This window comes from Narcine bancroftii, chromosome 1 (genome assembly GCF_036971445.1).
Source record: "Narcine bancroftii isolate sNarBan1 chromosome 1, sNarBan1.hap1, whole genome shotgun sequence".
Taxonomy (NCBI): Eukaryota; Metazoa; Chordata; class Chondrichthyes; order Torpediniformes; family Narcinidae; genus Narcine; species Narcine bancroftii.
The window spans coordinates 161749287-161763092 of NC_091469.1; the positions used below are offsets into that span (position 1 = coordinate 161749287).

At 48.3% G+C, this 13806-nt stretch overlaps 1 protein-coding gene across 6 annotated transcripts in view; it reads right to left on the bottom strand.

The window, feature by feature from the left end:
* The window catches only part of dab2 (DAB adaptor protein 2), a 192381-nt gene that overhangs the window by 18586 nt on the left and 159989 nt on the right, over positions 1–13806 (bottom strand). For 5 of the 6 annotated variants that reach the window (XM_069883919.1, XM_069883929.1, XM_069883940.1 and 2 more), the window contains exons 10-12: positions 10181–10744; positions 9533–9650; positions 33–620 (exon numbers count right to left, since the gene is read on the bottom strand). In XM_069883919.1, coding sequence (XP_069740020.1) covers positions 33–620; positions 9533–9650; positions 10181–10744 — 1270 coding nt within the window. The remainder of the gene's footprint in view (positions 1–32; positions 621–9532; positions 9651–10180; positions 10745–13806) is intronic. The other variant, XM_069883951.1, reaches the window with a different exon arrangement.

Below are 13806 nucleotides of genomic sequence, written 5' to 3' on the forward strand. Positions count from 1 at the left end.
GGACCCACGCCCCAGTTTGCCGAGCCCATTACCGTTGGTTGCAGGAGAGACTTGAGTGATGTCAAAGTCATCGTGATCGGCTATTTCCTGTGCAACGCCCACCTTCGTGCCAAAGTACTGTGCGAAGGCTCCTGAGGTCCCAGGGATGGTGGGTTGCTCCCCTCTCCGGGCTGGGATGGCTGGCGGCTTGGCGATTTGGAAATCCTTGAACATCTCCTTGACGCTCTTCTTCTCCTTGTCTCCCAGTGGGTCCAAGGCAGTGAAGGCACTGACCTGGGGCTTGGCGGCATCCTGGGCAGGGGCAGGCCGCGGAGGGGGCAGAGGCGGGGACGCCGAAGCCATTCCCGCTGGCTGCATCATCGGGAGGGATGGTGGAAACATATTGGGCCCAAACGGGTTGGCTTGGGGAAGGGGCTGACTCCAGATGGGAGGGGGCAGGGAGAGTGAACCCCACGCAGAGGGAGGTGGTGTGCCTCCAAACGAGGGCTGCTGGCTCCAGACGGCTCCTGGGCTACCGCCAAAGACACTTGGTTGGACGAACGGGGTTGGCGTGCCGAGAAGAGGCCTTTGAGGCATGGTTGCAGGCTGTCCCCACGTGGTCTGTCCAAGCACCGAGTATCCTGCCAACAACAAGAGCACAAGTCCAGTGACAGAGCTGTCCACATGACAGCAAACTCACAGTCTAACAGGAGACAACTCACAGCATCTGTCCACTTATCTTTCCCATCATTGTATTGATCAGCAATTCCATCTGGCGTCCTGTTACAGACGACCAATCCCAGAGTGAGGGGCACAGGTCCTTCAGCTCCTGTCTGTTCACCACCCATTTACACAATTTTTTTAAATTTTAGAATATAGAACATTCCAGCACAGTTCAGGCCCTTCAGCCACGATGTTGTGCTGACCTACGTAAACCTACTCCACAACAATCTCACCTTTCATGGGCCTGTCTAAGAGTCTTTTAAATGCCCCTAATGTACCAGCCTCTACCACCATCCCTGTCAAGGCATTCCAGGGACCTACTGTCTCTGACAGACTTGTGCTATTATTAATCTTCAGGTTACAAAATATACATATATTTCTTAGTAAAGTTACTGGATGGGTTTAAACAGGGAAACACACACAAAGACACTTACACACAGAGGACACCATTTTGAGAGACAGGAAGCACTTTCAAGCTGCCTTGCCAGCTAGCGCCCCACTCACAAGGCAGCTTGAAAGAGTCCAACCTGGTTAGCAGGCTCCAAAATCAACTGGGTCCCTGCCATTTAACCCAGTTAAACTTATCTAGGTCTCGTCTACCAGCAGCTTGAAAACAAAAATGGCTGACCTAGTTACTCCTGCGATGTCAGCGCGCAAGGGAGACCCCGGCTGAAGTGTCTGCCATGATCGGGGCGGGGGGGAGAAGAGAGGGGTTGCTGCCACGGAGGTGGCCACAATTGGGACGACTGAAGTTGCTGACATGGGGGCAGAGGGGTTGGCTGCCGCAGGGCGACAGAGGGGTCAGCCACCACGGGTTGGGGAGGAGCACGATTGATGGTGGGGTGGGCAACTGACAGCTGGTGGGGGAGACTGACCACTGATAGTTTGCGTGATGTGTCACCTACCACATGATTGCGGGGGCGGGATCCCCCTTAAATCACCATGTTGGTAATTTAATGGGTCGATTTCCCCACCCCCCAGCTTGAAAGGTGCTGGAAGCCCATTTAGCCAACTAATTGCACCAGGGTCCCTGGAGGACTACCCGGGTGATGCAGCATAAAAACGCCTAACGTGTCCCCTATGTCCAGCTGTAAACAAGCTTATATCATTGGATAATGGAAGTCTGTTTGCTCAGAGACAGTTTGATTGCTACTTCAAAGCATTAAGTAGTCTGATTATTGATCTCCATTGAACCCTGAAACAATGATGTTCACTCGGGAAGCCATCCGGTCAAACAGAAGACCATTTGGTTGTTGACCCACATTTCTGAAGAAACTTCCAATAGAGCCAACAGTGACATCACGTGAAAAAGGCACTTTAATAAAACATCTCCTAATAGTTATGAACGAGATCGTCTGAAGTCACTGCAGGAACCTTCAGTGAGAAAGGTACTGTTGTGTTCTCCCTTGTCGGGCAAGGAGCACAGAAGCAGAGGCTTCAAAGAAAAGGGCCACTTTGGCTGTCCCTCTTGGTCAAAAGAGAGCAGTCCCACTGCAGCTATTGCAACGGTCATTTCATTTCATTCAAACCTTGCCTTGGAAATAATCATGGAAATCACAAGTTCCACAACCTCCAAGAGGGGAATTGGAAAAAAAAAGTAATTTGTATGAAGGACTATTTCTCTGAAAGCAACTCTACAAGAATTTGTGAGTTTGAGAGTTTTTGAACAACAGTTTAAAGACTCTGGGTTTCAGCACAAACGATTTCCAAGACTGAACTTTAAATTTGAATAATTTCTTCAGAATTGCATCTAAACTATAATAGTTTGGGATCTTCCCCCACCCCACCCACCCACCCACACTTGCACATTACGTTTATAGTTAGGAACATAGGAAGTAGGAACAGGAGTCGGCCAAAAATGGACCATCGAGCCTGCTCCGCCATTCAATACGATCATGGCTGATCTAATTTATGACCTAACTCCACTTACCTGCTTTCTCCCCATATCCCCTAATTCCTCTATCATGTAAAAATTTATCTAACCGAATTTTAAATATGTTTAATGAAGCAGCCTCAACCACTTCCCTGGTTAGAGAATTCCAAACATTCACTACTCTCTGGGAAAAACTATTTTTCCTCGTCTCTGTCCTAAATCTACTCCCCCGAATCTTGAGACTGTGTCCTCTCGTTTTAGTTTCCCCGGCCAGCTCAAAAAACCTTCCTACATCTATCCTATCCATACCCTTCATAATCTTATATGTTTCTATAAGATCTCCTGTCATTCTTCTGAACTCGAGCGAATACAATCCTAGACGATTTAATCATTCATCATGTCAACCCCTTCATCCCAGGGATCAACCTAGTAAACCTCCTCTGGACCGTCTCCAAAGCCAGTGTATCCTCCCTCAAATATGGAGACCAGAACTGGACTCAGTACTCCAGGTGCGGTCTCACCAGTACCTTGTACAGTTGCCACATGACCTCCCTACTCCTGAATTCAATTCCTCTCGCGATGAAGGCCAACATTCCATTTGCCTTCTTAATAACCTGCTGCACCTACAACCTAACTTTTTGCGATTCATGCACAAGCCCTCCCAAGTCCCTCTGCACAACAGCATGCTGTAGTTTTTCACCCTTTAAATAATATTCAGCTCTTTTATTTTTCTTGCCAAAGTGGATAACCTCACACTTACTAACATTGTACTCCATCTGCCAGATCTTTGCCCACTCATCCAGCTTAACTCGATCCCTCTGCAGACTCTCCATATCCTCATTACAGTTTGCTCTTCCACTCAATTTGGTGTCATCTGCAAACTTGGCGACACCACATTTTGTCCCCTCCTTCAAGTCATCAATGTAAATGATGAACAGTTGTGGGCCTAACACTGACCCCTGCGGCACCCCACTTACCACTCTCTGCCAACCTGAAAAACTCCCATTTATCCCGACTCTCTGCCTCCTGTCAGACAACCAATTTTCAATCCAGGCCAATAGACTTCCCCGGACTCCACTTTCCTGTAACTTACTGAGAAGTCTCTTGTGCGGCACCTTATCAAATGCTTTCTGAAAATCCAAATATACATCAACCTGTTCCCCTCTATCCACCGCACCCATTACATCCTCAAAGAATCCTAACAAGTTTGTCAAACAAGATCTTCCCTTTCTAAAACCAAAAGTTCCCTTTCCAAAAGTTTCACTATTTCATCTTTAATGACGACTTCAAGCATTTTTCCAACTACAGACGTCAAGCTAATTGGCCGATAATTTCCAGTCTTCTGCCTACATCCCTTCTTAAAAAGTGGCGTGACATTTGCTGTCTTCCAGTCTGCCGGGACCTGCCCAGAATCCAAGGAATTTTGGTCTATGACCACCAATGCATCAACTCTAACTTCTGCCATTTCCTTCAGAACCCTTGGATGCATATCATCAGGACCAGGTGATTTGTCTGGCTTTAGTCCCATTAGTTTCTCCATCACTACTTCCTTTGTAACAACTATTTTATCAAGGCCCTCCCCAACATTCGCATCCTTAACTCCGCACTTGGGCATGCTGGACGTGTCTTCCACTGTGAAGACTGACACAAAATATTTGTTTAATGCCTCGGCCATTTCCTCATTTTTTGCTACCAGTTTTCCTTTCTCATCCTGCAAGGGTCCTATGTTAACTCTGGCCACCCTCTTCCGTTTTATATATTTATAAATTTTTTTGCTTTCTTTTTTTATATTTTGTGCCAATTTACTTTCATAATCCTTTTTCCCATTTCTTATTACCCGCTTTGTAACCCCTTGTTGTCTCTTAAAGTTTTTCCAATCTTCCAGTTTCCCACTGCTCTTTGTAGCTTTGTACACCTGCGCCTTCAATTTTATGCTCTCCTTCATTTCCTTTGTTAACCACGGTTGATTTTTCCCTCCCTTCCTGCCCTTTTCCTGACCGGAATATATTTTTGTTGAGCATTACAAAATATTTCTTTGAAAATCTTCCACTGTTCCTCAACTGTTTCCTCAATGAGCCTGTGCTCCCAGTCCACTCTGCCCAATTCCTCCCTCATCCTATGGTAGTCACCCCTGTTTAAGCCTAATATATTAGTTTTAGATCTAACTATTTCCCCTTCCATCTGAATGAGAAATTCAATTGTACTATGATCGCTATTTCCCAGTTGCTCTCTGACTATTACATCATCTACTCTACCTATCTCATTGCACAACACTAGATCCAGGAGAGCATTTTCTCTTGTGGGTTCCTTAACATGCTGCTCAAGAAAGCTATCGCGGATGCATTCTATGAAGTCCTCTTCCAGACTCCCACGACCAACTTGATTTTCCCAATCTATGTGGAAGTTAAAGTCCCCCATGACGACTGCCGTATCATTATTACATGCCTCACTTATCTCTCTATTTATTTCCTGTGCCACTAAACTATTGTTATTTGGTGGGCAATAGATAACACCCACCACTAATTTTTTCCCTTTGTTATTCTTTATCTCTACCCAAATGGACTCAACGATATGCTCTTTAGATCTTAAGTTAAGTATGAAATTTTATATTATTAAGTTATTATTGTTTTGAAGATATCATTGTCTTGTGGATAAAACACAGGATTCTGTAGACACCGTGGTTAAGTGAAAAAACACACAAATGCTGGAGAAACTCAGCAGGTCAAGCGGTGCCTTTATGTAGCAAAGGTGAAGATACATCACCAATGTTACGGGCTTGAGCCCTTCATCAAGGTGCGGGGGAACATGAGAGATGACTGCACAAAAGGGGGAAGGGGAGGGGGTGGTAAGGGTGGGAGATGATAGGTGGGGGGGGAGGACCACAGGATGTGGGGGAGAGGTGTCTAGGCTAGGAGGAGAAGGGAAGTAGGAACTGGAATGACTAATTGAAGGGGGGTGGAAGGGGAGAAAAAAGGCAAGCTGATAAATGGAATGCAGTGAACTCAATGTTCATGCCCTGGGGTTGGAGGGTGCCTAGATGAAAAATGAGGTCTTGTTCCTCCAATCTGAGGGTGGTCAGGGCGGGGTAGCATGAAAAGCCATGGACAGACATATGAGCTTGAGAATGTAATTCAGAATTGAAATTGTTGGCTACGGGGAGGTCGCTTTTGTTGCAGTTGGAGAGGAGGTGCTGGGCCAAGCGATCTCCTCATCTGTGACCGGTCTCTCCGATGTAGAGAAGGCTACAGAGGGTGCACCGGATGCAGTAAATGAGCTCTTTGGAGGTACAGATGAAATGTTGCTTCACCTGAAAGGTCTGTTTGGGACCTCAGACCGTAGTGAGGGAGGTGCAGGTATTACATCTCCTACGACCGGAGTGGAGGGTGCTGGGGGGGGTGGGCGATGGGTGGGGAGGGAAGACGAGGCACGTTCTCCAATCTAGGCAGCATCCTGGTGAGTCTTCTCTGCCCCCTCTCCATAGCTTCCACATCCTTCCTGTAATGAGGATGCACAAGGGAGTCACGGAGGGTGTGGACCCTAAGGAAGGCTGAGAGGGGAGGAGAAGGAAATATGTGTCTGGTGGTGGGGTCCTGTACCAGAAATTCTGGTAGATTATGTGTTGGATGCGGAAGCTGTTGGGGTGGTAGTTGAGGACGAGGAGGATTCCGTGTTTATTGTTTCTAGGGGAGGGGCTGGGGCAGATGAGCTGGGAATAGAGGAGGTGCAGGTGAGGGCCGAGTTAATAGTAGTGGAGGGGAAGCCATGTTTGTGGAAGAAGGCAGACATTTCAGAGGCTCTGGACTGGAAGACCTCGTCTTGGGAGCAGATGCGGCGGAGACGGAGAAATTGAGAGAAGGGGATGGAGTCCTTGCAGGGGACAGGGTGTGAGGATGTGTAGTCCAGGTAGTTGTCTTGGTGAATTTCTATTGCTGCTGGTCTATGTCATAATATCCACCATTCTCTGTGTAAAAAAAAACCTTACCCCTGACGTCTCCCTTAAACCTTCCTCCCCTCACCTTGTACAGATGTCCTTGGGTGTTTGCTACTCTCACCCTGGGAAAAAGGTGCTGACTGTCTATTCCATTTAAGCCACTCATAACATTGTGGATCTCCAAAGACACCTCTCATCCTTCTCCGCTCCAAAGAGAAAAGTCCCAGCTCTGTTAACCTTGCCTCATAAGGCACGTTCTCCAATCTAGGCAGCATCCTGGTGAGTGACCTCTGCCCCCTCTCCATAGCTTCCACATCCTTCCTGGTGACCAGAACTGAACACAATTCTCCAAGTAAAAACACAAAGCTGGGGAAATTCAGCAGGTCAGTGTTTGTTGTACAATGAAGATAAAGATACATAACCAACGTTTCGGGCTTGAGCCCTTCAAAAGGTGTGATCAAAATATAGGCAGGTGCACAGATAAGAGTTTGGCACAGCCTGGAAGGGCCAAATGACCTGAATTTCTGTGCTGTAATATTATATGGTTAGACAGAACCACAACCATGTAACAAAACAGAAAACAGTAGGGATGACCGTTGTTCTCGAGTCAATAAAACTGATGCACCACCAATTACTCGAAAGACCATTGTGGAGAGGCCAACAGGCTTTTATTCACAGAAGAGCAACTGCGCATCCCTACTGGTTGACTGTCACGCTCGAGGAGGGGGCTGTGGAACAGCTACTTTTATAAAGGAGCCAGTGGGTACAGGTACAATCGGCCAATGGGCCAGATAATTACATGCAACAGTATCTTTTTTTCATTTTACTTTATGCAACTCTGGGCTTATATTTGGTTCCTTCAAGGGTCGGGGAATCAGAGATTTTTGGTTCGTTGTTTAATTTACATTGTCTTTTCCTTGAGGTATTCGGGGATGGGAGGGAAGGGAGAGGGGTGGGTGTTGGGGGAGGGGGAATGGACTCTGTTGAGCAAGATTGTACTGTTCCTTTGGATTGGTGAGAGTCTTGGAAAATCAAAAATAAATTATTTCAAAAAAAGAGAAATGTGATCGACGTGATCTACTTTAACTTCTTCCTGCTGCAAGGCAGACAAAGAGCCACCGTGAGCATTGCCCAGTGCCCCCTACAGAACAGGAGAAGGAGAAGCAAAAGAGAGACCTTTCAGAGACACCGGGCGTCCGTGGATTTGCCTCTGGCCCTCCCACAGCCTCTGCAGCCGCACAAACTCCTGTTGCAGATCCATCGGCTCCACGAGGCTCCAGATCCAGACCTCCGACACCATCAGGAAGCCTTCAGCACCCGAGGCTCCTTCACTCTGGCCACCTTTCCTCACTCCTCAAGGTTGAAACTTCCTTTTATTTGTCTCACAGCGAGACATTTAAAAATGCGGCTCCGGACTCATGGAGAGTGAGGAGCGGAGACACAGCGCCACCGCAGGGAGGGAGGGGAGGGTCCCGACCGCCCAGCCCAAAAGTCGTCAGCTCCCTACAGGCTTTGAAGGAGCCGACGGTGGTTTCATTTAAAATCACGCCACCGCAGGGTCTGCGCTCAAGATGGCGGTGCCCATGATCGGCAGTGGCCACGACACTCGGTGACTCTGGGGGGGATTCTCCTTCTCTTTCTCTGTCTGTAAGAGGCACTTCTGGCAATTTCTGCTGATGGCAAATCTGTCTGCCTTACAGAAGGCAAAAAGCAATTTTGTGTTATATGGCCTTGTTTTTATTACATAACAATAGATTAAATCTTGATGTCCTTTTGCCTAACTTCGGACAGAAGGGCCAGAACCTGCCTCTGTGGTTTTTCTCAACCTTCAGCAGGTCCTTGAACCTTCTTGCTCTACCCCAGCCATTCTCAACCCACGCTCTGCTGCCGCCATGGGTGCCACAGCTTGTTTCAGTCAAAGCCTTGTTTTCTTTTCACCTCACGCAACATAAATGTTTTTTATGTAGTCAGTAGGAGAGATGTACGGAAGAAACCAAAACTTGACTGCTTCATCGGGAGGGGGGCCCAACAACTCTGAGCAGAGTCTGAGGAGGAGGGTAGGGGGAAGTGTCCATAGCTGCAAGAAAGGTTGAGAATGGCTTGTCTCCACCACTGAGCTCAGCTAACTGCATATCTTCTATGGTCCCCTTCATGGCTTCTTGTGTTATACCCAAATTGTTCATGGGAAGTTACAGCAATATTTCCATTTCACCTGTATATAAACTTCATTAATTCTAAAGCTATAACAGGGAGATGCTGCAATGAATTTACCGAATAACCATTTACATTACATTCGGCCCTATTAGTCTGTGCTGAACCTCTTCTCCCGCACAACCCTCCACACCTCTCCCATCCATATACCTATCCTTGAATATTAACATTGATCTCACTTCTACCACCACTGCCGGAAGTTCATTCCATACCCCCACCACCCTCTGCATGAAGAAATGTCCCCTTATGTTTCCCTTCAACTTTCCCCCCTTTACTCCCAATCCATGCCCTCTGGTTTGAATATACTGGTCAAATATTTTGGACCAATTTTTTGGGTCAAATTTGGGGGTGTTCACATTTACACGGGTTGCACTTTTGATCGTGGTAAATACCTGCGTTGTTCAAGGCGTCAGGAGCTCGGATGGGCAGGCGGCCCGGATGAGGATCCATGGTCAGGGCGTCAGGAGCTTGGATGGGCGGGCAGCCCGGTCAAGGATCCACGGTCGGGATGTCGGGAACTCGGATGGGTGGGTGGTTGGGCCATTGGGAGCTCGGATGGGCGGGCGGCCCGGGAGAGGATCCTCGGTTGGGATGTCGGGAACTCAGATGGGTGGGTGGTTGGGACGTGAGGAGCTCGGATGGACGGGCAGCTGGGGCCAAAAAAAGCAGACGTTAACTTTTACGTGGGTTATACGTAAACACAAGATTTTTGGGCCAAAATAAAGGTGGAGGTCGACTATTATGCGGTATCGACTGTTACACGAGTGTAGATGGTATATAAATATTTGACCAAACCCACTCAAGAAGGTGCTTACCCGTGCTGGTCAGTGGAGTCGTGGAGGCTGGTACATTGAACAAGCCCAGGGTGCCGACACCGGACGGGGCGGGAGTCTGTACCGTGGTGGTACTGGAACCAATGCTGTTACTGGCAGTCTGCAAGAGACAGGCAAACCAGCATCAAGAGGCCATAGGGAAGAAGATGCAGCACCACAGGGCAAAAAACAGAACTGGGGGGGTCCCAACCATGTGCCCTACGGGAGATTGTGGGCTGTGGGGATTATTCCGAGACTGGCTGCAATCCAAAACTTCCCAAAATTTCTCTCTTTGTGTCTTGCATTGGACGTTGGTGACCTGGGATTCGTCTGAAGCAGCTTCATTCCCTCAGCAAGCAGAAGGGGAGACCGAAATGCAACATTTATACATGCAGGGGCAGAGAGGGTTAGGGCAGTGGGGACAAGAGCATGCACGTCATCGAGGGAAGATCACCTTTGGTACTCCACCAGAGGCAATTAGGGCTCCAAACCCAAGAAAACCCCTGGGGAAGTGACAGAGATTCCAAAGTTTGTGGCTCTATCCAAGGCTAGAACTTCCACCTGCACCAAAGGCAGAGAACCACGGGGTGATGGTGGTGTTAACCGCTGGCTGTTAGGTTAGTAGTGAAAGGGGGTTAGAGGATTGGTCACCTGAAGATTTCGCCTGCCTCGTCCTCCCTTGCTGCTCTGCGGTGGAGGGGACAGAGTAATGGAGTCAAGGCCTTGTCCGAGCAGGGAATCCATCGGCTTGTTTGGAGCACTCGGAGTGTCGGCTTTCAACCCATTGTGCGTAGCCGGAGCAATGGATGAGATTTCCACAAAGGGATTAGGTGTTGATTTGTTAACTACATCATTCGGTTCTTGGCCTCCTAATCCGTCCAGTGCCCAGGGCAAAGAGTCAACCTTGGGGATTGCCGCGATTGGATTGGACAGCTGGTCAAAGTCAAGGGCGTTGCCGGTGTCGGTCGGGAAAGCCAGAGCTCCATCTTTCTGATTGGTAGGTCTCCCAGAATCAACAGAATGAGGTACTGATTGGTTAGGCTCGGAGAAAGGATCATTTCCAAAAGGGTTGGGATCAGGAGTGGGGAAGAAGCTGAGTGAAGAAGCGGTGGCCTCATCTCGAAAGGGATTGCCTTTTGCACAGGTGTTCAAGGGGTCGTCCATTTCAGGAGGAGACAAGTCCAACAAACAACCGGGAGAGCCGTCATTATTTTCCTAATTATTGACAGAGAGAAGAAGTTCGATCACGGGAATAGAGGCAGAAAAGATGCAGCTAAACAGAGACAGGAAATAGCAGCTTCCGTGAAGTTCCACCCCACCCTCTCCACCTTCCAAAGGTGTGGGGGAAGGTGAGCACCATCCCACATCCATTGTGGTCTCCTCAACATCAGAGACAATGGGCGCAGACTGGGTGAGATCGCTTCGTTGAGTACCTCGGACCTGTCCGCCCCAATAGCCCACGGCCACCCATTTCAATTCGCCGCCCCATTCCCTGACCAACATGCCTATCCATGGTCTCATGTACTGACGAACTGAGACCACCCGCAAATTGACGGAACAACATCATCTTCTGTCTGGGCCCCCTCCAACCGGATGGCCTTAACATCGACTTCTCCAGTTCCTTAGCCTCCTCCCCCACCTCTCCCCTTTAAACAACCATTATAGAGAGAGATTGGTTGGTTCAGAGATAAAGCAGCAACATTTTACTCTTCCTGTTTATTCAGGAGTTGGACTTATATAGGTACCCTTTGTCTGTCTCTGTGTTATGTCTGCTTGTGTGTCTGTGTGTTTTGCACTGAGGACTGGAGAACGCTGTTTTGTCAGGTTGTACTTATACATTCCAATGGCATAACCTTGAACTTGATAACATTAGAACATAGAACAGCTCAGTACAGGCCCTTCGGCCCTTGATGTTGTGCCAACTCAGATCTTCCTTCCAAAAAAAAATGACGCAACCCTCCCTACCCCGTAATCCTCTATTTTTCCTCCATCCACGAGTCTGTCTAAGAGTCTCTTAAATGTCCCCTAATGTTTCAGCCTCCACCACCATTCCTGGCAAGGCATTCCAGGCCCCCACAACTCTGTGTAAAAAATACTTACCCCTGACATCACTCATAAACTTCCCTCCCTTCAATTTGTACACATATCCTCTGGCGTTGGCTGATCCTGCCCTGCGAAACAGGTGCTGCCTATCCACCCTACCTCTGCTTCTCAGAATCTTGTAAACCTCTTATCAAGTCTCTGCTCATTCTTCCACGCTCCACAGAGAACAGTCCCAGCTCTGCCAATCTTGCCTCATGAGACTTGTTTTCCAATCCAGGCCACATCCTTCCTGTAATGAGGTGACCAGAACTGAACACAATACCCTAAGTGTGGTCTCACCAGAGATTTGTAGAGTTGCAACATGACACCTCGACTCTGTATTCAATATCCCAATTAATGAAGGCTAACATCCCATTGGATGTGGGGTGGTAGGTGAGGACAAGAGGAATCCAGTCCTTGTTGCACGTGGGGGTGGAGGGAGCCAGGGCGGATATGTGAGTAATGAGGGATATGGGGGTGAAGGCTGAGTTGAGGGGGAGCCATGTTGTTTGACGGAGGAGGACACTTCACCAGCCAGTGTTAATTTTGCTTTGAAAGTTTGGACAAAACCAAATTAAATTGAGAAATACCAATGATCTAATTCCCTTGGAATGCAATTCGCTTCCAACAGCCACGTGGCTGGAGAATTCCACTCTGCAATCTGCAGATAATCCATTTCTGGCCACAGTCCAGGACATATGATCCCAAATAACTCCTCTCGCATCGTGGTCTGAAATGAACCCACAAAGAAGCAAACGACATTCCCTGATCACTCTGGTGACCTTTCAGCTGAACACAAAATTCGGAGGGAAACAGGGTTTGAACTCAATCTGGCACATTTTGCCTGTATGGAGAAAACTCAAATCCAGACTCCGGGCCCATGTTAGAAGCAGAAACAGTCCCTGACAATGGCTCCGTTTTTATGTCTGCAGAAGTGCCTGCTGGAAACTTACACCAATTCCTATCAAGGGGATTGACTAACCTTCCAAAGAGGGGGTATGGGAATAGGGGGGGCTGGGGGTGAGGTAAGGATGTTGATTCAGCTTGTGTCAAAATCTTTAACTTACAATACTGGGTTGAAGTTGAGTGCTGTACATAACAGAGCAGGGAAGGTGACAACACTGTGGCTGAAGGGGTAGGAGAGAGGGCAGGCCGGTTACAGCGCCGGAGACCCAGGTTCAAATCCCACGCTGACTGCAAGGAGTTTGCATGTTCTCCCCGTGACCTGCATGGGTTTCCTCCGGGTGCACCGGTTTCCTCCCACCCTCCAAGGGGGGCTGTAGGTCGAATCAGTCGGCATGGGTTTAAATGGCTGGATCGGCTTCTACTGTGCTAGAAGTCAAACATTTTAAAAATAGCAAAGTAAAGCACATGACTTCTCGGAATCGGCAAACAGAAGTGAACCGATCTCCTGGACTGCAGGATCCTCACATTGGAGTCTAATCTTGAGAGAAGCTCAGTATGGATGAACAGAGGGACCTTGGGGGTCCAAATCCAACCATCCCTCAAGGTTGCTGCACGTCAATAGGATTGTTAAGAAGGCTATGGGATGTTGGGCTTCATTAATGGGGGTGGGGGTGGGGGGGTGTTGAGTTCAGGAGTAGAGAGGTCATGTTGCAACTCTACAAATCTGTGGTGAGACCACACTTGGAGAACTGTGTTCAGTTCCGGTCACCTCATTACAGGAAGGATGTGGAAACTCTGGAGAGGGTACAGAGGAGATTCACCAGGATGTTACCTGGATTGGAAAGAAGTCTCAAGAGGCAAGGTTACCAGAGCTGGGACTTTTCACTTTGGAGCGTAGGATGAGCAGAGACTTGATAGAGGTCGACAAGGTTATGAGAGGCTGCCCTAGTGGACGGACAGCACCTATTTCCCGGGGCAGGAATAGCAAATATCAGAGGACATGTGTACAAAGTGAAGGGAGGGAAGTTTAGGGAAGAAGTCAGGGGTAAGACTAGAAGTTACCAGACTGAGAGGCTTTTATGACTGTAAATAGAAGGCTCACCTCATATTGCTGACCCGAGACCCGAGCTTGTTCTGGGGGAGGGGTTATGGTGTTGCCACCTTTATTAGGGGATTCGATGGGGGAGGAGCCACAGGGGCGGGCCAGACATACACGTACGAACAGTATTATCAGTGGTTCCACCACATTCACCCCTCTTTGAAAAGAAGTCCAGCAGCATGAAGTGGGT